At 37.8% G+C, this 22,965-nt stretch overlaps 1 protein-coding gene across 7 annotated transcripts in view; it reads left to right on the top strand.

Annotated features, from left to right (window-relative positions):
- Positions 1 to 22,965, top strand: part of VWA8 (von Willebrand factor A domain containing 8) — a 369,572-nt gene that overhangs the window by 172,881 nt on the left and 173,726 nt on the right. For all 7 annotated transcript variants that reach the window (XM_067713438.1, XM_067713439.1, XM_067713440.1 and 4 more), the window contains exon 21: positions 6,881 to 6,957. In XM_067713438.1, coding sequence (XP_067569539.1) covers positions 6,881 to 6,957 — 77 coding nt within the window. The remainder of the gene's footprint in view (positions 1 to 6,880; positions 6,958 to 22,965) is intronic.

The raw sequence follows: 22,965 nt of genomic DNA, 5'->3' as shown, positions 1-22,965 counted from the left end.
TTTTTTGCCACAGTATTTGTTATGGATGCTTTGGTCATACCTAATGACCAAACTAGCAAAGAATATATCTTTGCCATTTATAGCAACACATTATTTCAAAGGGAAATTGCAGAGAGGTGGATTTTATTATTCCTGTTTGGAAAGGAGGTTTTGACTTTGCCAGGGAACTTTATAAGTATGTTTAAAGCCATGCAAACTGGTAGTGCAATTGAAAAGCGTGTTGTTTTGTCTGACTTCCAGGTACCGTTTTTTGAATCTGTTACAGGGAACCCATTTATGGAAATGTTGGGATTGTGTACTATTTAGTTTTAATTTTTTTCTGATTACATAACTAATGCATGTTCACTGAGAGAATTTGGAAAACAAGAAACTTCCAGTGAGTCATAAAGCAGTGACCTCTCATTTTGTTATTGGATTAAAGAATATTAGAACAAGATAGTGTTTAGAGATCAGCTTGTCTAGGCCCTCTTTATTCAAATGAATAAAGATGGTAGTAGAAACCTGCACCTGAGACAGATTAAGGAGGGATTATTGTCTGAGTCTCCCAACTGCTAGTATAGGGAGTATATTTTCAGGCACTTTGGACAAAGAATTAGAAGTTTCAACGTTTGATGGAAATTTTATCGTTATAGAAAAGCAGCCGCAATTTATTTCTCCTGATTTTGTTGTAATGTTAGTTTTCTCGTTGTTATTTTTGACTGCAGTTGGTATTTGTTGATGATATCCATACAGTAGCTTTTCTAAAAGGAAAATTAGGACCCTATGAAAAAAGTCTTTAAGTATTATACAAACTGAGCTATGAAAATTATTGAAGAATTAAGGGGAACTGGAAAGAAGGCCCAAACGTAAGAGGCTTCAGAGACCATGAGGGAAAGCTGAACACCGGCTGTGGCAAACACTCACTTGGTGTCCGTTTCAAAAGTTACTACAGAAGAAAAGTTCCAGCTTGACTTCCTCACCTTCTCCCTCCTGAACCTTGGATACCATACAGGGAGTTCCTGGACACATGTTTTAGACTATTTTATAATCTTGGAGTAACTGATCTTTGACTCCACGACATTAGCCTATAAACTCTCATGTAAAGCAATTCAGGGAGGCTACCTCCTGACATTCTGTTTTGCCATATAGTGAAACAGAAAACAGCCCAATCTTTTAAGTCAGAGTGGATTTGCCTTCAAAATCCCATTGTGTGCAGGGTCTTAATTGCTTAGAACTTAAGTTTGCTTTTCTCTAAAACAGGAGCATTACCTCCTACTGACATGGCTGGCTTGAGGATTTGAGTGGTAAAGCACTGAAAGGGTGTGTACGCGTATAGCAGCGGGCTCCATAAATGCCAGTTTCCTCCTCTTTGTTGACACAAAGGGAGCAGAATGTTCTGGAAGGAGCTTTCTACCTCCTTTAGCAAGAGCACATCATACGACTGCCCTTTCCTTTTCGTCCCGTCTTTCCTCAAATGTTAATAGTTATGACCTGCAGGTTACATGTGCGTGCCGGTGAGAGAGACACGGAAGAGGGCCGATCCCGGCCTCCAGGAGTGTGTCTTTCTGCCGAGGCACCTGACACATCACTAAGGTACAGTGTGGTGAGGGCTGTGAAAGACAGTTGTTTAGGGACGCGAAGAGGAAACCATGCTGGTGCTCTGAGTTGAAAGAGAGAAAGCATTGGGACAGTCAGGCAAAGCTTCAGAGAAGCTGGGACATTTCATCAGAACACTAAGGAGTGAGTGGAAGATGGCAGAGAGATGGGGAAAGGCAGCCTAAATGAGTCCGAAAAAACAACGTCTGCAGAGAAGCAGCAGCACAAAGGTTCTGGAGACGGCTGGCTGCTCTTTGGGTGAGACTTGGCAGAGGGCCATCATGGCACGCTTGCAAGTTCATCCGCTGTGAGGGATCCTTCAACATTTCCGTCCCGGGACAATTACTCTTAGCCCAGATCCCACCCCGAGACCCATTTTCTCTTGTCTGCTCTCCGTTCCTCTTTAGCCCTTTTCTTCTACTCTGCTTCTTGCCCCCCTTGACAAGATATGGATTGACTTTCCCAGTCCTGTATCTTCTAGTCCAGGAAGGCAAGCTCTTTTTCTTTACAGGATTTTACTTATGCTCTCTCTGAGGAAACAGGGTAACTGAAATAATGAGCCTGAGAACGTTGAACGAGTCCCAGAATCTTTCAAAGTTCTTGAAGTCATGTCTCTGATCCTTTCTCTCACAGAAGCTGGTAGCAGGTTTACCTCCTGTCCTCGTGTCTGTGGGGCTGAATATAGCCCTTCTTCCTCCTAACCCTGTAAAGGGCCGTGTGACTCCTACCTCTGTGAAGGTCCTTCTTTCTAGTATGTTGTCACAATGAACACAATGGGATGGAACGGTAATGATAACAGTAAGCATCATCCTTATGAGACAATTTGTAGTTTGTTGTGGTTTTTGTTTTGTTTTGCGGTACGCGGGCCTCTCACTGTCGCGGCCTCTCCCGTTGAGGAGCACAGGCTCCGGACGCACAGGCGCAGTGGTCATGGCTCACGGGCCCAGCCGCTCCGCGGCATGTGGGATCTTCCTGGACCGGAGCACGAACCCGTGTCCCCTGCATCAGCAGGCGGACTCTCAACCACTGCGCCACCAGGGAAGCCCGACAATTTGTAGTTTTTAAAATCTCTCATTCTACAGGTTGCTTCTCCCTTTTTAAATTTTCACTCACTAAATATTTTCCTCAGTAAGAGTCAATTATGATGTAAAAACTATTTATTTTGTGCTTTTTAAAATTAAAGGATACAAATTGTATATACAGAATAATGACTAGTAAAGATAAACATGCACAGGAACAAAATGAAACAGATTTACTTTGGCAGCTGCACGTTGGGTAGTGTTTTGTTTTCAAAATTTCCAGTTAAGAAAAATGAACATGTGTAGTTTTTATAATGGAAGAATAAGATACTATTTATGTATTTATTCAATTAAAAGTAATCCTGAGGATTTTCTGTTCTAGGTGAAAATGATGACTGGAAAGAGCAAATTGCTGTAACTGTTTCTTTTTGCTCAGGATATTGACAGAAATTCCTTCCTAGGTCATGCTTTTAGCATTTCCTTGAAGGAATAATCAGAGCTTTTCAAATGAAGCCAGAAATGACCTGATGAGATCTCTGTTTTAGAAAAATAGCTAAACAAATTGTGGACTGGCCGGTTGTAAGTCCGGAGGCGAGACCAAAGAGGACCCTTTCTAGGAGTCAGAGCACGATGATGATGGGCTGCCCTGGAGTAGTGAGAGCGAATTAGACAGGAACGAGCAGATATGGGAAGCAGGCACTGCAAAGTGAACATGTTCACAGTTAAACTGCCTTTTTTTTTTTTTTTTTGCGGTACGCGGGCCTCTCACTGTTGTGGCCTCTCCCGTTGTGGAGCACAGGCTCCGGACCCGCAGGCTCAGCGGCCATGGCTCACGGGCCCAGCCGCTCCACGTCATGTGGGATCCTCCCGGACCGGGGCACGAACCCGTGTCCCCTGCATCGTCAGGTGGACTCTCAACCACTGCGCCACCAGGGAAGCCCATAAACTGCCTTTTTTTAAACCAGACTTTCCTCTCCCACCCAGCAAATGCACTTCCCCTCCCCTATTTCTTGTGTCGTAAGCAGCATCACCTTCCACCCTGTGGCCCAAGACAGAAAGGTTGATTTGTCCAGCTCCTCGTCCCCACATCCAGTCCATCACCAAGTCCTGTTAGTTCTTTCCCTTAAATCTCTCTTAAATACATTCATTTCTCTCTGCTCCTTACTTTAAGCCACCTTCATCTCCTGCCTGAGCTTTCTAAGGAATTTCCAAGTGGCTTTCCTTTGCTTTCAGTCTTGCTCTCTGCCAGATCATTTCACCAGAGTGATTTTCCAAAAATGAAGATCTGATCCTATTACTCCTCTGCTTCAGTGGCCTTTTGGTGCTTTCAGGAAGCAGTCCAAACGCTTTTACGTGGCTTCCAAGACTTCCAGAGCTAGACCCTGCCTCCTGCTCTAGCCTCCTTTCTCACCCTTCCTCATTCTTGCTGCTTGACATCCCTCAGACCTATCCAGCTCTCCAGCTCACTAGTACCCACAAGTCTTTACACATACGGTTCTCCCTTCCTGGAACACTTCTCTTTCTGCTCCTTCCTTTACCTCTTTAATTCCTTGATATTTCAACTGAAATATCACTGTGCATAGTGGGGCTTCCTGAGCCCTTAGGTAAGTCTTCAAGCCTTTTGGATGTCCCACAGCAGAACACTTATCACATGTATATCTATTATGTTTGCTTAATTGTCTGTGTTTCCTACTAGATTGTAAGCTATGAGTGTGGCTCAGGGGCTGTAGCTATTTTATTTACCGTTGTATCCTACTCAGCTAGTGCAGTACCTATAACAAGGGAGGAAGGAGAGGAGAGAGAGAAAGAGAGAGGGAGAGGGAGAGGGAGAGGAAAGAAAGAAGAAAGAAAGAAAAAGAAAGAAGGAAGGAAAGAAAGAAAGAAAGAAGGAAAGAAAGGAGGGAGGGAGGAAGGAAGGAAAGAAAGAAAGAAAGGGAGAGAGAAAGAGTGAGAGAGAGTGGGAGGGAGAGAGGAAGGAAAGAAGAAAGAAAGAGTGAATGAAAGAAAGAAAGGGAGGGAAGGAGGAAAGAAGGAAGGAAGGAAAAACGTTTTTCAAATAGAAACTACAAAGATTCTAGTGACAGTTTGAATGAGATCAGGGAAAAGATAGACAAAAACATTCCGAGATTCATTCATTGAGCAGCTGGGTACATGACAATACTGTTATATTGGGGTGAAGAAAAAAGAAGAGTAAGTCTGGGTGGAAGCATAATGAGTTTAGTATGAACATCTGGTGCAGAAGTTCAGTTGACAATTAGGAATAGGGAATCTCATCTCAGCTAGAGCTTAGGAAAGAAGTGTGAGCCATATATGATGACTGAAGTCAAGGGAGTGGGAGGGAGTGGGTGAGATTCCCAGAGACAGTATATGGAACTAGAAGATGTCTGAGGTTGGAGTTCTGAAGACCCTAACCTTTGTTAAAAACAAGACATCTGGCCCCAGATGGAGTCACCTATGCTAAATCCTACGTCACAAAACCCAGACTTAACTAGGTAACCGTTTCAGCCTCTCCCAGAAATGGAATCTTAAACCAGTCAATGAGGAATCACTGGTCAGCACTAGTGAGGTCATTTGCCTGATAGACCCCCTGCATTCCCCTAAAGGAAAGTGACCTTGTCCCAACCTAGTATAACAATTTTGCTAGTATAACTTCCTTGTCCTGCTCCCTTCTGCCTATAAAAGTCTTTCATTTTGTACAGCTCCTCAGAGCTCCTTTCTATCTGCTAGATGGGATGCTGCCCAATACATGAATCACTGAATAAAGTCAATATGCTCTTTAGGGGCTCCCCTGGTGGTGCAGCGGTTAAGAATCCGCCTGCCAGTGTAGGGGACACAGGTTCGAGCCCTGGTCTGGGAAGATCCCACATGCCGCAGAGCAACTGAGCCCGCGCACCACAGCTACTGAGCCCACGAACCAAAACTACTGAGCCTGCACGCCTAGAGCCTGTGCTCTGCAGCAAGAGAAACCCCCGCTCGCCACAACTAGAGAAAGCCTGCGCACAGCAACGAAGACCCAACGCAGCCAAAAATAAATAAATAAATTTACTTAAAAAAAAAAGATCTTTAAAATTTACTCAGTTGAATTTTTTCTTTAAACGCATTTAAAGCAGACACAGCAAAAGAGCTTCTTAGTGGCAGCTTGGGACTTCACATTGCTTTGTCCTACATTCGTGGGCCTTGTAAGCTCCTGAAACAGTGCTCAGGAGGAGTTTGAAAAGGCATGGCTGATTCTGTAATCTTGCAAGTGGGGAGGGAGCAGGACCTCCCCATAGTAGTTTTTCATGACTTGTTTCTTTCAAGAAATCCTTTGTATTTCTGACATTACAATGCATTTATGATATATGTTTTTCTCTAGGTTTCTTGAACAGAGCTGATATATCAACACACATTTTACTCAGCTGAATTTATTTACTTAAAATTTTACGTTGATTGCGACATGCCATTTAAAGCCCACATGGCTATTTTACCGTACATTCGAATGTGAACATTATAAGAAATCAATGTGTTATTTATTGCTGGAACATACGTTACAGAACTCAGCTTTTTTAACTACTTCTACTCTTCCCACACAACCCACTTGTTAAAAGATTTACATCCCATTAATAGAGTATTCCACCTCTAAGTGAAGACTTTAAAATGGAGCAGTAGCATGGGAATGGATTCCATTTTTAACAGTCTGTCCGCTATGAAAGGACAGCAACTCTCGCCATCAGTAAGTGGTAAGGAAATGAGGGCATTTCTAGGAAGAGCAGATACAGTTGAGACTTATTAATAAACTCTGGTTATAATTTTAGGTTTCCAAGGTTTTAAAGGACTAAAAAGTAGGATAAAAGGAGAAGAAATTAGTGTTTGATTAAAACAGAAGTACAGTATTGTATTTATCTTTATATAACTAAAACCACACTTCTGAAGAGCTGATTAGAAAAAATCATTGTTTTTACACTTATTTGATTTCCTTTAATGCCATTCTTCACATCTGAAATAGATAATATTCTGCTCTAATGTCTGCACTTCAGTGTAAAATTATAGAATAGAAAAAACAAGTCACAGAAGGTTAAAAATAATTATGAATATCCTTTTAAATAAGAACTTAGAGCTACTGTATTTAGAAGTAAAATTTTTTTTGAAAAAGCCTTTATGTCATAGAAGATGTGCTATATACGTTCACTCATTCGGTTTTCCTTAACAATAAGCTAAAACAGTAAGTAGGTTTTGGTAAGAGATTCTTCTGGTTTGTTTTACCTCCAGACAAAAGTTACTTTTAATGCTTCTTTGTGTAATTACAGGGCGTAGGAAAGAACAAGATTGTTGATAGATTCCTTCACCTGCTCAACAGACCTCGAGAATATATCCAGCTGCACAGGTAAGAGGATAAAACCCACAATCTCTTAAGATCTGGTTTAGTCATTTATTTTGCTCCCAGTACAATTTAAAAATACTTTCTTAAAGGCCCATTTTTAATACACCAGTTTAATTTCTGTTCCTCCTACTGTTATCTCTCCTCTCCTTAAAAGGTAATAAACCCATGCAAAATTTATTTTTAAAGTTACTAATGCTTTATAAACATGAATTAATAGATATTTTGTGGACAAAGAGTGATGAACATTACATTCAGGAAGCAGTTTTCATCAACGTAAAGGCTCCTAAATTAGAAGAAAAATATGTAGAGACTAAGCCCACTCTCTAACAGGAAGCTAAAATAGCTCACAAGGAGAAACATAAGCTATATGAATCTCAGGTGTGAGATAAGGAAGGCAAAACTATGAAGCAGTAAGTTATTAGTCTCCTTGCCTTCCTTGAGGTAGATTATTTAATTTTGCGTGGTTAGAATGCTGGTCCAGGGATAGCTTTTAATCAAATAGATTTTCTCAACATGGATTGTTTTTAGCTTTATCAATGAACCTGTTCTGAATATTTTAAAGATAAAATATAAGCAGCAGATCCACCAAAGGGGAGAGAGAAAAAAAAATAAATCAAGGAATATACCAAGTAATAAGCAACTTAAAAGTAGACTGAATTGTTATTGTTTTAATCCCAGGAAATTAACAAAAATATTGTGTAGTGGAAATAACACTGGATTGAGTTACAAGAATTGGTTTCTGGTTTGGATCCTTTCACTAAATAATGATGTGTTCTTGAGAGGAAAATGTAGGAGAAAAGAAGGTAGAGTTAGTGGACTAAAGGAGAAAGAGAAGAGGACCAAAGTGAAGCTGAGAGATGGTCAAAAACTCTTCCTTGGCATTTACACCTCTGGCTGTGATGGAGTAACTAATACCAGGTTAGTCCTACCACAGTAAAGAACTATAAAACTGGACAAGACTCACAAACACTGGGAAAGGAACAACCACTAGGGACTGGTGAGCTGAACAATTACCAGAGTTCCCACATGGTTAAGAGACTTCATTAAACTTACTCCTGGTATTCATAAGATATCCTGTAAAGTTTATGCTTTAGAAGTAGGATCAATCTGCCCCTAGAGTAAAAGCTACTTTATGTCTACCCTTAATAAGTTTGAAAATAACACTTGAAAAAACAAGGATGTTTGCTATTTAACCCTATTTTGTAAGTTTTTCTCATACAAAATGATTTTAAAAGTTAAGGGGATGTATGTTGGGGGAAAATGTTTTGAAAAAAATCAAGCTGACGTGAATTAACTGCTTAGCTAAACAAACTTACCGAGCAATGAAAGAAGACTACAAAATCCAAACATTTAACAACAGAGCATTCACAATATGAAGCATTCAATAGAATATTACTAGGCATACAGATAAGCAGAAAATAGACCCAAATGGTCAATAGAAATAGACCCTAAAATGACAGGTGATAGAATTAGCAGACAAGGACTGTAAAACAGTTGCCTTAAATATGTTCAAGCATATAAAGGGCATATAAAGGGGGAATGAACATAATGAGGGAATAATTAGGAATTCTCAGTACAGAAATAGCAACCTTAAAAAATCAGTCTCACATATGGGCAATTAGAGTTTCAAAAAAAAGGACAAAGAACGGGGCAGAGTAATATTTAAAGATGTAATGGTGAAAAAATTTCCAAATTTGATGAAAACATGAAGTCACCAATCCAGGAAGCTCAATGAACCTGTAGCAGGATAAGCAGGAAACCACAATAAAGTACATTATAATCAAATTGTTGAAAATTGAAAAGGAAATCTTTAAAGCTGCCAGTGAAAAAAAGACATATTACATATAGGAGGAAAATCATAAAAATGATGACTGACTTGTCATGAGAAATAAATACCACAAGTCAGTGAAATAGTTGTTTTTAAAGAGCCAAAAGAAGAAAAAAAAGTCAGTATACAATAGTATATCTGGCAAAACATTCTTTAGAAATGCAGACATTCTTGGATGAACAAAAACAGGGTATTTTTTACCAGCAAACCTGCATAATATAAGAAAATTACAATTCAGTATTAACCATGAGCATAGATAACAAAAATCCTTAACAAGTATTAAATCAAATTCAACAATATATAAAAAGGATAATACATCATAACCAAGCTGGTTTTATCCCAGGAATATAAGGTTGGTTTAACATTTGAAATCAAATAATTTAATTCACTCTATTTACAGCATAAAGGAAAAGCCATATGATCATTTCAGTCATTGCCAAAAAACAAACAAACAAACAAAAACACTTGATGAGATGCAGTGCTCATTCATGATAAAATGTTACAGCAAATTACAAATAGCAGGAAACTCCCTCAACCTGTTAAGATGCTTCTATGGAAAACCTATAACTAACTTATATTTAATGGTAAAAAAAAAAAAAACAACTAAATACTTTCCTCCTATGATTGAGGAAAAGGCAAGGATATTCACTTTTCATCATTATTCTAGTGGTCCTAGCCAGTGCAGTAAGGCAAGAAAAAGTAATAAATGGCACATATGTTTAAACAGAAGAAGTAAAATTGTCTAGAGACAACATGATTGTGTATATTAAAAACCCTAAGAAATCAAAAAAAAAAAGAAAAAAACTATCAGGACTAAAAAGTAAATTGAGCTAGGTCACAGGATACAAGGTCAACGTACAGAATCAGTTGCATTCCTATCTAATTGCAATGGACAATGGGAAAATTAAAATATTTAGATACCTTTTATAATAGCATAAAAACATGAAATACTTAGGAATAAATTTAACAAAATTTGTACAAATTTTAATTTACTAATCTTAATAGGGCATGGCAAGGTCATCTCAACTCCTAAACTTCTATAGCTCACCTAATACATAGCTTCAGAAAATTTCTAGCCTATTCCCATATCATCTCACAGTTCTTTATATGAATTACGCCTTATGTAAACCTAGGAATTTCAACTTACCTTTTTTCTTTTTTTAAGAATTTACTATGTCAAGATTACAGGACTAGGTGTTTTAGGAGATATGGAAAGAAATAAGAAACATAATCTCTATCTTTAAGGAGCTGTAATACTGTTCTTGTTTGTGATTATTTCAGTCTTTCATGTTCCACTTAATCTAAAAAAATAACTCCTTTTTTTCCTCACCTTTAAGCCTTTCCACCAGTTTTTTTTCCTACGTGAACAAAGTTTGGGGGAAATAATGAAAGAATCAAAATGTTTGCTAGTTTCACCTGAATAACTTATTTGTAACATATCACAGTTCCAGTTTTTGAGCCACAAGACACGTGGCAAGACCTATATTTTATGTTTTAAGGATGATACAGTGAGCATTGCAGTTATTCATTCTTATTTGTGCTATTTTATCTCTTTCATTTTGGTTTCATTGTGTTTAGTCTGTACTGTTTAGTGGTGCTCTTAAAAATACGTAATTACTTGAAAGTTTTAATGAAGTGTATACTAATGCCACTTATAAATTAGAGCCAAGACAAATGAATTTAAATTTTATATTTTAAAATAATCAAGCAGAAAACCAACTTTTCTCTTAAGGATGACTTCAGAGGTTGAAATCAGCTCTCAAATTTATGCTCAGAAATATGGAAGTCACTTTATATGAGGGTCCCTTTGTATGGTGAGGCAGTTTTTAGATTTCTGTATATTGGACATTAGAATATTTTTAAAGAAAGATACATTAGGCTGAGCTAGCTCAATTAATTCTGATTGTAGATTATGAAGGTTAGTTAATACAAGCAGCAAGAAAGGAAGCAAAGAAATGTAACATGTACTTAGTAATTATTCTTGGGTCACCATCACATTCATTGTAAACAGGCCTTTTGCTTATAATTCATTATCTTTAATAGTTACAGCCCTCAGAATGGGAGAAAATATTTGCAAATGAAGCAACTGACAAAGGATTAATCTCCAAAATTTACAAGCAGCTCATGCAGCTCAATAAAAAAAAAGCAAACAACCCAATCCAAAAATGGACAAAAGACCTAAATAGACATTTCTCCAAGGAAGATATACAGATTGCCAACAAACACATGAAAGAATGCTCAACATCATTAATCATTAGAGAAATGCAAATCAAAACTACAATGAGATATCATCTCACACCGGTCAGAATGGCCATCATCAAAAAATCTAGAAACAATAAATGCTGGAGAGGGTGTGGAGAAAAGGGAACACTCTTGCACTGTTGGTGGGAATGTAAATTGATACAGCCACTATGGAGAACAGTATGGAGGTTCCTTTAAAAACTACAAATAGAACTACCATACGACCCAGCAATCCCACTACTGGGCATATACCCGGAGAAAACCATAATTCAAAAAGAATCATGTACCAAAATGTTCATTCAGCTCTATTTACAATAGCATAGCACAGGGAGATCAGCTAGGTGGTTTGTGACCACCTAGAGAGGTGGGATAGGGAGGGTGGGAGGGAGGGAGATGCAAGAGGGAAGAGATATGGGAACATATGTATAACTGATTCACTTTGTTATAAAGCAGAAACTAACATACCATTGTAAAGCAATTATACTCCAATAAAGATGTTAAAAAAAAAGAAGTTTTAATAAATCTTATTTTTCTAGGAATTATTCCTTGTCTTCTAATTATTGGCATAAAGTTGTTTATAATACCACTTTACGATATTTCAATGTCCTTAGGCCCAGAAATGATATTATCATTTTTATTCGTGGTATTGGTTATTTGCCTTCTCTCTGTTTTTCATGATCGGTTTTGCCAGGAGTTATCAGTATTATTGGTCTGTTCAAGCAACCAGCTTTTGGCACTGTTGAATGTCTCTTTTGTATGTTTCTTTTCTATTTCAATAATTTCTGATTTTATCTTTATTATGCCCTTTCTTTTATTTTCTTTGGATTTAAAATGCTGTTTATTTTTAAACTTTTTTATATGAATGATTAATTGATTTTCAACCTTTATATGTGTTTGAGGCTGTCTATATTTGAATCTCTTTTTGAGTCTTGGTTTTCTCATCTCTGAGTAATAGAAGTTGACAAGGTCATTTTTAATATCTCTTAGGTCTTTATTCTAATATCTTTGAATAGGCAAGAAGAAGACAGTATTCAATGTGCTTTAGAAAGTTTAGAAGATTAGAGATACAGTCATCCCTCATTATTTGTAGGGGATTGGTTCTAGGACCCCCATGGATGCTATAATCCACAGATGCTCAGGTCTCTTATATAAAATGGTGCAGTATTTGCATATAACCTGTGCACATCCCCCCATATACTTTAAATCATCTCTATATTACTTACAATACCTAATACAATGTAAATGTTATATAAATAGTTGTAAATACAGTGTAAATGTAGTGTGAATATTTGCCACATGACAAATTCTAGTTTTGCTTTTTGGAACTTCTGGAAATTTTTGTTGTCCCAAATATTTTCAATTTGAGATTGATTGATGCATGATGCAGAAACTGTGAATACAAAGGGCCAACTGTACTATGCTTTACTTTCTACCTAGAATGTCCCTTATATCAATCTTTTGTTGAAAAGTAACAAATAATTCATAAATAGTAAAGAAGTACCTGCTGATTATATCCCATGGTAATTCTGATATTGGCTACATAAATATATTTTCTATGAAAAAACTTTCTAAATTCAAAATGTAATAAAATTTTCAAAGTTACAGATTTTTATTATTTTTGCTTATATCACTCATTGCTATATCATTGATTGATGATAGTATTACAAATAAAATATCTACTCATTTAGATACTGGGGTACCTCTCTTTGTCAGTATTTGATATTTAATTTGTTATGTAAAGTTGGAAGTAAAAAAATCTCCATTTGTGTTTAAAATATATATTATTAAAGGATTTTCATTAAATAGACTGACATTCCCACTAATTTCAATGTGGACGGTTTTTTTCTTTATTATGTACAACTTTATGACTATATTTGTCATAAAATTAAAGCTCATGAAATTGCCTTAAGAGAAACATATGTTTTAAAAGATCTAAAAATAGCAGTCAAAAAAAATGTTTGGAACTTCTCTGATCTGTGGGTGACCTATTTAATGTCATTAACTCTGTCAATTTCAGATTCCTTTTAATGGATTTGCAATGTTACCATCTAAGTAATCAGTCACACTGAATTTAGTTTATGGATGCATTCCAACAAAATTGGTTATGTGCCATTCAAAACATAATCTTGATAAGTAAAACCGTCACCAAACATACATGAAGAAAACATACAACCAACGTACTTCGGAGTGTGGCCGTCTTATGTTTTAATGATCAGATCTCATAAAATGAGCAAGCTAGGCAATTCATGTTTTTAGTTAAAATCAAGCTGTTGTCCTAAGAGTATGATTTAGATAATTTAAAAGATTAATGAGTATAATGACTTTTACGGTATATATTTCAAGCAGAGGAGACTACATGGCTCACATTTGTGAAGTGTATTTATTTACTTCTTTTCCCACAATAGTATGTTAATTTGACATTAAAGAAGACACTTGATATGTCAACTTCTGTAGCTATATTTCCTCTTTGCATAAAAATATACTTCTGTATTAAAATCAGAATTATCTTAGTTTTGAAATTCTTATGTTACCAGATTTTTTTCATCCGCTACCCTTCATATAAGAAGACGACGGCGCAGGTCCAGTCATTAGCATGACCCATATGCTTGTTTATTTTTCTAATACTGGTGCCCATTGTAAATACAGAGTTTTCAGGTCCCCCAGCAAAGTCCCAACTTTCTCTTCAGTGAGATGTCCCCAATGTATGCTCAACTTATTCCAGACTGAACCATTCTCTGTCCTACTCACAAGTTTTGAAGTTATATGCATACCTGTCTTTATTCTTCCCTCTAAAATATACTCTGTTTCTCCCCGAATACTTCAAGATTTGGTCCACTCTTACTTCTGCATGGAACTTTTCTGATTTGTCATTCTGGGTGTATTTGTTCCCTCCTCTGAAACTCCACAGGACTGAATTTGTACCATTGTGATAGAAAGAACATGGATTTTAAAAGATAAAATTATGTCTCTACCATTAACTTTTTTTATAATTATTAAAAACTTTAATAATTTTTAAAAATTTAATCATTTAGATTTTTTTTTAAACATCTTTATTGGAGTGTAATTGCTTTACAATGGTGTGTTGGTTTCTGCTTTGTAACAGTGAATCAGCTATACATATACATATATCCCCTTATCTCCTCCCTCTTGCGTCTCCCTCCCACCCTCCCTATCCCACGCCTCTAGGTGGTCACAAAACACCGAGCTGATCCCCCTGTGCTATGTGGCTGCTTCCCACTAGCTATCTATTTTACGTTTGGTAATGTATAAATGTCCATGCCACTCTCTCACTTTGTCCCAGCTTACCCTTCCCCCTCCCCGTGTCCTCAAGTCCATTCTCTACATCTCCATCTTTATTCCTGCCCCTAGGTTCTACCATTAACTTTTATGTGGCCTTGAACTCCTTGAGTCCTGATTTCTTTACCTACCAAATTGAAATAATAATACCCTTCAAGATGGTTGTGAAAATTAGGTGAAAATGTTTGCCAAGGACCAGCCACAATGTCTGGCACATTTTAGGTCCCTAAATACTCAGGCTAACTCATAAGTATTAGTTTCTTGCCACATAGCCCACTTCCTCTCACTCTGATTTGCATTATAATTTCTATATCTTATGTCTATACCCCCTTCCCCAGTCATGCCTCTCCAACTAAATAAGGAATTTTTTGAAGGCAGGAGTCAGGTTTATTCATTATATATTAATTCATTTCACCTAATTTGTATTTATTAGATTCCTGTTGTTTGCCCATAGCTGTTTGGGGGCACGGATGATGTACAGTCATTCCTAGTATCTGTAGGGGATTGATTCCAGGACCCCCACGAATACCCAAATCCAAGGATGCTCAGGTCCCTTATATAAAATGGCATAGTATTTGCATATAACCTACACATGTCCTCCCATATGCTTTAAATCATCTCTAGGTTACTTATAATACCTAATACAATGTAAATGCTATATAAATAGTTATAAATGCAATATAAATGCTATATAAATAGTGGCTGGCTCACAGCAAATTCAAGTTTTGCTTTCTGGAACTTTAAGATTTTTTTTTCAAATGTTTTCAATCCACGGTTGGTTGAGTCCTTAGATGCAGAACCTGTGGGTGTGGAGGGCTGACTGTATAGATGATGATCTTGATTTTGACTAGATGTGCTTGCTTGCTTGTCAGTGGGTGAGAATACATCAACATTTATAATACAGTGTTGTATATAAGCCAAGAAAGAAACATGTGCAGGTTCTGTGGGACCCTTGAAGAGAGGTACCCAACCCTCTGAGTGTATGCATGTGATTTGGTGGAAGGGTCTGGAGAAGGTGGCACTCAAACTGAGTCTTTAGGGATAAGTAGGAGTTTTCTAAGTGCAGAACACAGAACAAGGCATTGCAGTTACTGAAAACAAGCTGTCTAGGGCTTCCCTGGTGGCGCAGTGGTTGAGAGTCTGCCTGCCGATGCAGGGGACACGGGTTCGTGCTCCGGTCCAGGAAGATCCCACATGCCGCGGAGCGGCTGGGCCCGTGAGCCATGGCCGCTGAGCCTGCGCGTCCGGAGCCTGTGCTCCACAACGGGAGAGGCCGCAACAGTGAGAGGCCCGTGTACCGCAAAAAAAAGAAAAAGAAAACAAACTGTCTAAAAGTAGGACGTGAAGGCAGCTTGGGTAGCATGGAATGTATGTGGGTAGATGCAAGAGCTGATGCCAAGAGGAAGATGTGGACCTTGTGGGGACTTCATGGGCCTTGCTGAGGTTGGATTTTATCCTGAGTGCAATGTGATGGCATTAAAGCAAGATCATTAGGACCATAGTCTGTGGGTAGAGCAGGGTCAGATGAGACTTGAGTCACAGAGAACACTAGGAGGTGATTGCAGTAATCCAGATAAAATTGTTGGAGCCAAACAAACATACTGGCAATGAAAACGGGAAGAAGGGAAGTGGTGAAGTGGGTTTAACTGGCTAATTTTAGGTTGATAACTGTATGGAGGCTGAGGAGAAAAGAAGAGTGGACAAGGGGAGGACGACTGCATTGCACTGTAGATGGTTATTGTTAAAACCCTTGTCTTTCCCCTGTCATATTTTTGTATACTTTTTCTTTATGAAATCAAATGAGATAAAAGGAAGTGTAAAACTGTAGCACTGACCTTCTCCATATCAAATATCCTGGAGCAAATGATGACATGCTTTAAAAAGCACAGCATAATTCAGCATACAAGGCTTTCCTCAATCTGAAGAAAACTGAATGTGACTGTATAAATTTTGAAATTCACGAAGTCCCAAAGGGCAAATAGATGTATCGGTAAGAAATAGAAAAACTAAAAGCTTTTTTGAAGTTTCATGGAAAAAAATATTATTGATCCATCAAGACATTCTGATAAGAGCAATAGAGAACTGGAGATGTGTCTGATGTCATAGGCTGCCGGGATACTCCTTCTGTCTCATCTTCCGCATTATGAACTTGGAAAGGCTATTTTAGAAACATTTTTATCAGCAGTTAGACGGTAGTTTTCCCACTAAGAATGCCTTCTACTGCCTTTTCTTACAGAATGAATTATGCCACTACCTCTAACTTTTCCATGTAGATATTTAGGTTTGTAATAATTTTTGACTCCAAATCCATTTAAATTTCTGTACTATTTTTTCTTTTTCATTTAACAAACATGTAACTAGCAGCTACTCTGTGCTAGGCACTGTTCTACACTGTTTTCAAATTGCAACTCGTTTTTGCACACAACTCTGAGTTCAGTACTGTTACCATCCCAGTTTTGCAGATGAGGACAGAGGCACAGAGAGGTTAGAAAACTTGTCTGAGGTCACACAGCTGTCTTCATACAGTCTGGCTTCAGCCTTATGTTCTAACCACTGCAGTGTGCTGCTTCTTGACTTTGTCATGCTGATCAAATAGTATTTTAGTGATAGTAGCACTTTAGTAAGTACCTCACTAAAGTACTAGCCATGTGTTAAGATTGTTGGTCAACCAATTCTTAGATTTAATACTTCAATCTACATATAATAGCTTGATTTTTTAAATTCTTGCTTCATATTTCTAATCCTTGCCCAGCTTGATCCCAAAGCCTTTCCTTTGGCCAGTTATTCCATATTCCCTTTTCTTTCCAATAATAATATCCTTATTAAATTTCATTTTCTGTTTTCTTGACTACTTCTCCAGATTATTAAACTTCTTTTGTGTCTTAATGCACCTCTCCTGAGGTGTATCATCAGTGTACTTAACAGCTCTGTTTTCTGTTCTGTCACCCAGGTAATTCATAAAATTGTAAACCAAATCAATTCCTGTGATCTTTTATATGATGTTCCTCCCAAGCGGACACGGCTTCAGTTCTCGGTGCACTCACCAAATGGTTGTTGTAGGTTATAGAGGTGGGTGAGTCAGAGCTGCAGACAGACCCTGAAACTGGAGACCCCAGCCAGCAGGCTGCTCTAGACTGTCTTGGAAGAGAAGACTGGAAACAAGCAGGATTCTATGGGATTCTTTTTTATTTTTATTTCCTAAATCACAAGCTAAATAAGCTTGAGAACCACTGATACAGTGTGTGTTTTTTCTTAGTTTTGTTATATCCTTTGCCACTAGAGAATAGCTACATTCTTTTCAAGTGTTACACACTTTTTTAGTTTGAGAAAAATTTCAAAAATCAAAAAAATGTAAATAAAAACATGTAGCACATACCCAAGTTTATCACTCATATTTAACAACTATTAGTATTTTTCTCAAATTTGATTCTACTCTTCTTTTTGCAGAAGGGAAACACTAATTATAGCTGAAATCCCCTTTACCACCACCTCCAATCTCATCTCCCCTTCTTCAAGTCAATCACTATTCTCAATTTAGTTTATAACCTTCCAGTCATTTGTATGCATGTTTTTTAAAATTGTAAAGCAAATTTTTGTTAAGAAAATAGTTATTTCACACTGACTTCCACTGTAAAATCAGTGATGCTCTGATGGCGGGGGCGGGGGGGAATTTTTTAAAACTTTTAGTCCTTAGTTGTAATAAAAAGTAAACTCAGTCTTACAATTGTTTCAATATCAGATTATCTTAACATGCTTAACCTTGCGCTCCAACCACTGAAACCTGCTCTCCTCTCTCTGGAGAGCTTCACCTGCAGGTTTCTTTCAGCAGCATCCTTAGTTAAGCTGCTAGAGTGAAGAAGTATCTTGGGCCAGTGTCATATACTTCCCAACCGTCTTTTAATTCATTAAGATCTAAAATGTTTTTTTGTTGAGCTTTATAAAGTGCCAATTCTTATAAGTGAGACAGATATTGCTGTAGCCAGACTCTTCAGATGACAGCAACAGTGACACCATGAGCTGAAGGAGACGGGGTGAGGTGCTTAAATTAAGCAGGTAGATTTGTGTCCTAATGCGATCACTTAGTTCACAACACCGTTATCTATTTCTCTTAATGGATATATATCTGTAATGTTTTGTGCAAGAATTAAGAGCACTACTGGAAAATCTAAGAATTTCTTCTTTATTTCATTTGACTTTATTCCTTTATGCACCCAAATAGTCAACAGATATCTAGGTTAGGTACTCTAGAAGCAGAACCAGAGATGGAAATATCTGTATAAGTGATTTTAGAAGGAGAGCTTTTAGGTGAAACTTTCTGGGAAGTGAAGTGAATCAGGATAAGACTGCGGAAAAGAAGTGGTTTTATTTATTTTTTAGTTTTTTAGTTTTGGCCGCCCCATGCAGCTTGTGGGATCTTAGTTCCCTGACCGGGGATCAAACCCTGGCCCCTGTCAGTGAGAGCACGGAGTCCTAACCACTGGACTGCCAGGGAACCCCCAAGAAGTGGTTTTAGGTGAAGTCTGGCCTCAGCCTCCTCACAGGAAGCTCTGGAGCACGAGTGGCACTACTCAGTTATCCCACCTGGAAGTAAAAGAGAGCCAGGCTTCTTTGCTCCCACGTCAGTGAGGCATTAGTCAGGAGAGGAATCAGGGAGAACCTCTAACTTCCCAGGCATTTCTGGACAAGATACTCCCCAGTGATGGAGGGCAATTCTTTGGAGAGGGGTGCAGCTGTGAGCTTTTAGAAGTCAATGCTACAGTAGCTGTGGGATGGGTGCCTTTGGTAGCAAAGGAGATCTGGGTAGGACACCAACAACATATACTACCAGCCACCAACAATATACCCTACCAGAAAACTCAGCCTCCCATTGAGTGCAGCCCCTCGCACTGTTCTAGACCTTGAGAAATGCAGTGATGAACAAGATAGACAAGGTTGTTGCTGCCATGAAGCTTTCCTTCTAGTGGTAAAAAGGAGGCATGCAATGAACAAATAATTCAGTAAACTGGAAAATATCAATGCTATAATGGAAATGATATAAAAGGATTTATAGGGTGATGTGATAAGGAGGAAATGAATAAGTTTGGCAGTAGTTACTATCTTCATAATTGTGCTGGGATTTACAGCAAGACATTCTAGCATTTTAGCAGCTTTGTCTGTTCTGCAGATTCAGTGGTTGAATTGACCCTATGTACGATGGATCCATAAAAGATTACAGATTATAGTAACTAGAGACTTGTGAGAACTTGGACTAGTGATAGTTTGAAACAGGATTCCAGCCAACAGCTGAAGTTACCAGGCCTAGCTAGGGTCTGACCCAGGGGGAATAGGGTTTTCGGGACAAGGGTTACTAGGGATATTTGTACTAGTATCAGTACATCCCCAAATAGGAGATTTATAACCTCTCTGAGCAAAACCAATGAGTCATGTATCTCGTTCCCTGGTTAGAATAGGAAATCAGGAACTGAGCAGGGCTGAGCCTGCAGCAGCTGAGTGAAACTGAATAAAGTAGGGATAGCACTATAAGCTCAGCAATCTACTAACAAAGGTGTCTTTCATGTTATACACACCACATTCTGAATGTGATTTTTTTTTACCAACTCTTAGTGGTAGTGGTTTAAGTTGTATATAATTGAATATCTTTTTCCACCAAGGACTTAAATTCTGCTGCTGCATTATTTGAACACTTTTACTAATACATATTTACTGGTTTCTGCTGGCAGCTGATCAGATGACAGTAGTGCTACATAGTCAGCAGTGTTCATTTGTTTTAAGACATGGTTTTTAGGAATACATTGCATCAAAAAGTATAAACCATTTATTATAAAACTGGGCTAAAATAAAACAGAAGCCTCAAATTTTTAAAAGAAAAGCATGAGTTTGGGTAACCTCTTTGAGCCTGAATTTCATCATAGGATTGTTGGAGGTATTAAATGACATATGTCGCATGTGTCTAGGACAGTGCCTGGTGTGTGGTAGGTACCCAGTTAAAATTAAATCTCTTCTCTATAAATCTGTATTGTCCATATACCTCCTGCCCCTTCCTCTCTTCTTAGCTTTGAATCTGCAGTTTTCTTTTTAAAATATCCACATTGGTATCTCTGGAGCATTTCAAATCCCAAATGTCCATCTCTTCATACCAAATTTTCCTTTATAAATGTCCTCCAGCCCCTTTTCTATACCTCATTCATGGTGGGTATCAGTAAAGCAGTGCTTATGATTGGTAAAGGAAAGAATGGATGTTTCCTCTCTGAGCTTATGGAATCCTGTATCCAGTCACCTGGTCTGTAATCGATATACCTTTTTCCTTTCCCTGTCCTTTATCTTGACAGCCAGTTATTACAGAATCATGTCTACATTTTTCTAGGTCTCCCAAATATTTTCCTCTTTGCCTTTCCTACAGTCACTAGCCATACCTAGACTATTAAAATAGTTTCTTCTCCTTCAACCTAGAATTGTGACCAAGTCCTTTCAATTCCATCCTCTGGGCCATAGATCCATTCCTAATTTTCTCTTGCCTGGATTTTTACAGTAGCCTCCTGGTTAAAAACTCAGCCTTCAATCTGTCTTTCCCAAGCCTCGTACTGTTCCATCAGTAAAGTTAATCACTTATTGTCCTGCTCAGACCCTTCAATGATGCCCATTGCCAACAATATCAAGTCCATAGTCCTTAATCTGAGCCCCATCATTTTTCATTTCATTAGTCTTACTTCCAACCTTTCTCTCCCACATACTCGGGCTTAATCCATATGAACAGCTTGTGGTTCCCAAGAATCACGTGCCTATTCACGACTCCCTCACTTGCCACTTGCAGCTTTTATAGCCTGGAATGCCCCACTCTATCAAGTCTATCTGGAAAGTTCTTACTTTTTCTTCAAAATGCAAATCAAAGTCTTTTCTTCTAGGAAAATTTCTTAGACCCTTCCTTCTCCTTTTCCTTCACAAGCAGATGTTTCCTTTCTTTGTGACAACATTAGTACAAAGCGCTTCTTAAAGTGGGGAGCATGTACCAAGAAGTTCAAGACCATCCACTGGAACATGGGAAGACATTAGAATTTATATTTACTTTGCTTTTAAAAATATGAAATAAGCATTACCAATATTTAGTATACTGACTGACACTGGCACCCTCATTTGTTCAGTTTGTCACATATGGGAAATGGGATGTATCCAGAGAGAACTGTGGGAGTTTGTATTATGGGAAGATGACAGTGGCGCTCTCAGGTATTCATCTGATTGCACAATATGACAACACATAACAGTTTACTGTGCCCAGTTTAGCAGATTTGTGGTTTACGTTACCCAGTGTTAACTAAGCCAGCCCTCATATAATGGATAGTGGTTTAAAAGATTCTTGAAGAAGCAACCCTGGGTTGAAAATATCGTTAATAATATAAACATAAACAAATGACATGGAATCGGCAGAAAATTATGTAAGTATAACTATTGATAGAGCATCTGATTTGATTGGATAGAGACAAGACTCTTAAATAAGGTTACAGAGGACATCACACATGAAATGTATTCACTCCATGATGATTCAAAACAAAACACTGCCACACAGATTGAAAGCAGACTTGCACCCAGTGCTACAGGATGTCACCAGTTAGATATGTCACATAAAAACAAGAGCTTTAAAGCAAAGCCAGAACTATTGCAATGTTTTGGAATAAGGTAGGAACTGACTGTGAAAATCTTTCATACTACACAGTCTCACTTATAATCTCATTGTAAAGTATTTAAAAGATCTGTCAAACCTGCCCATTTGTCTTTTACCAAGTCAAGAGTTCACAATTTGTTGATCTGTCTGTGTTAATGGCTGTTAGAGAGATGCTATGTAACAGATACTTTAAAAATTAAAAAAAAAAAAAACACATTTAATTTGACCCTTCAAGCTACAGGTCATGTTTTAGCAGTAAAGTAGAAAATAACTCCTTAAAAAAAACTTCTCTGGAGAGAGTGTTTTTAAATCAGATGTTTATAACTTTCAGTTAGTTTTTTTGTGGCTGAAAATAATGTATGTCACTCTGTGATATTGTGATATAATAATTATATGTTTGGTCTTCATTCCCTTTCCCAGCACAAGAGCTTCTAAAACGCTTGTAATTTCCTGTGTTATAAGGGTATCTTTTGTTAAAATATTTGGTCTTCGTCTTCAGTTCTAAGACCCTTGGAATCTCCAGAATGATAAGAGAGTCTCATAAGATGACTCTAGGGTCTCTAGAGAATTGTCGGGTGTGGAAAACCCACATATTTGGTGTCAGAAGTAGAAATAGATCGTAGTACTCCTAAAATGTCTCATGTCTGCACACTAAAACAATTTAAAATACAATTTCCTACAAATGAAGAGTTTCAATGAGTTTTGAACCTATTCGTTCAAAATATATATAAAATGTGACGCTGTCTGATTAGTTTGCAAAAACACTGACATCAGGAAAGATGGAAATTCCCAAGCCTAACTGTAACGAAAACCTTTGTATGTTTTGATAGATGAGATTGAAAAATGCATGTTGAGCTATAGGGACTGCAGTCAATATTGCACTTCTGTTTGGAGCTACGAGTCTTTGTGAGCTCTTTTTCAGCTATAAAAGTATTGAAATAAACTCAATTTAGGACTGGACCTTTAAATCACACAAGTAATAAAATGT

The sequence above is a fragment of the Pseudorca crassidens genome, chromosome 18 (genome assembly GCF_039906515.1).
Source record: "Pseudorca crassidens isolate mPseCra1 chromosome 18, mPseCra1.hap1, whole genome shotgun sequence".
Lineage (NCBI taxonomy): Eukaryota > Metazoa > Chordata > Mammalia > Artiodactyla > Delphinidae > Pseudorca > Pseudorca crassidens.
This window is presented reverse-complemented; position numbering and strand designations above follow the sequence as displayed.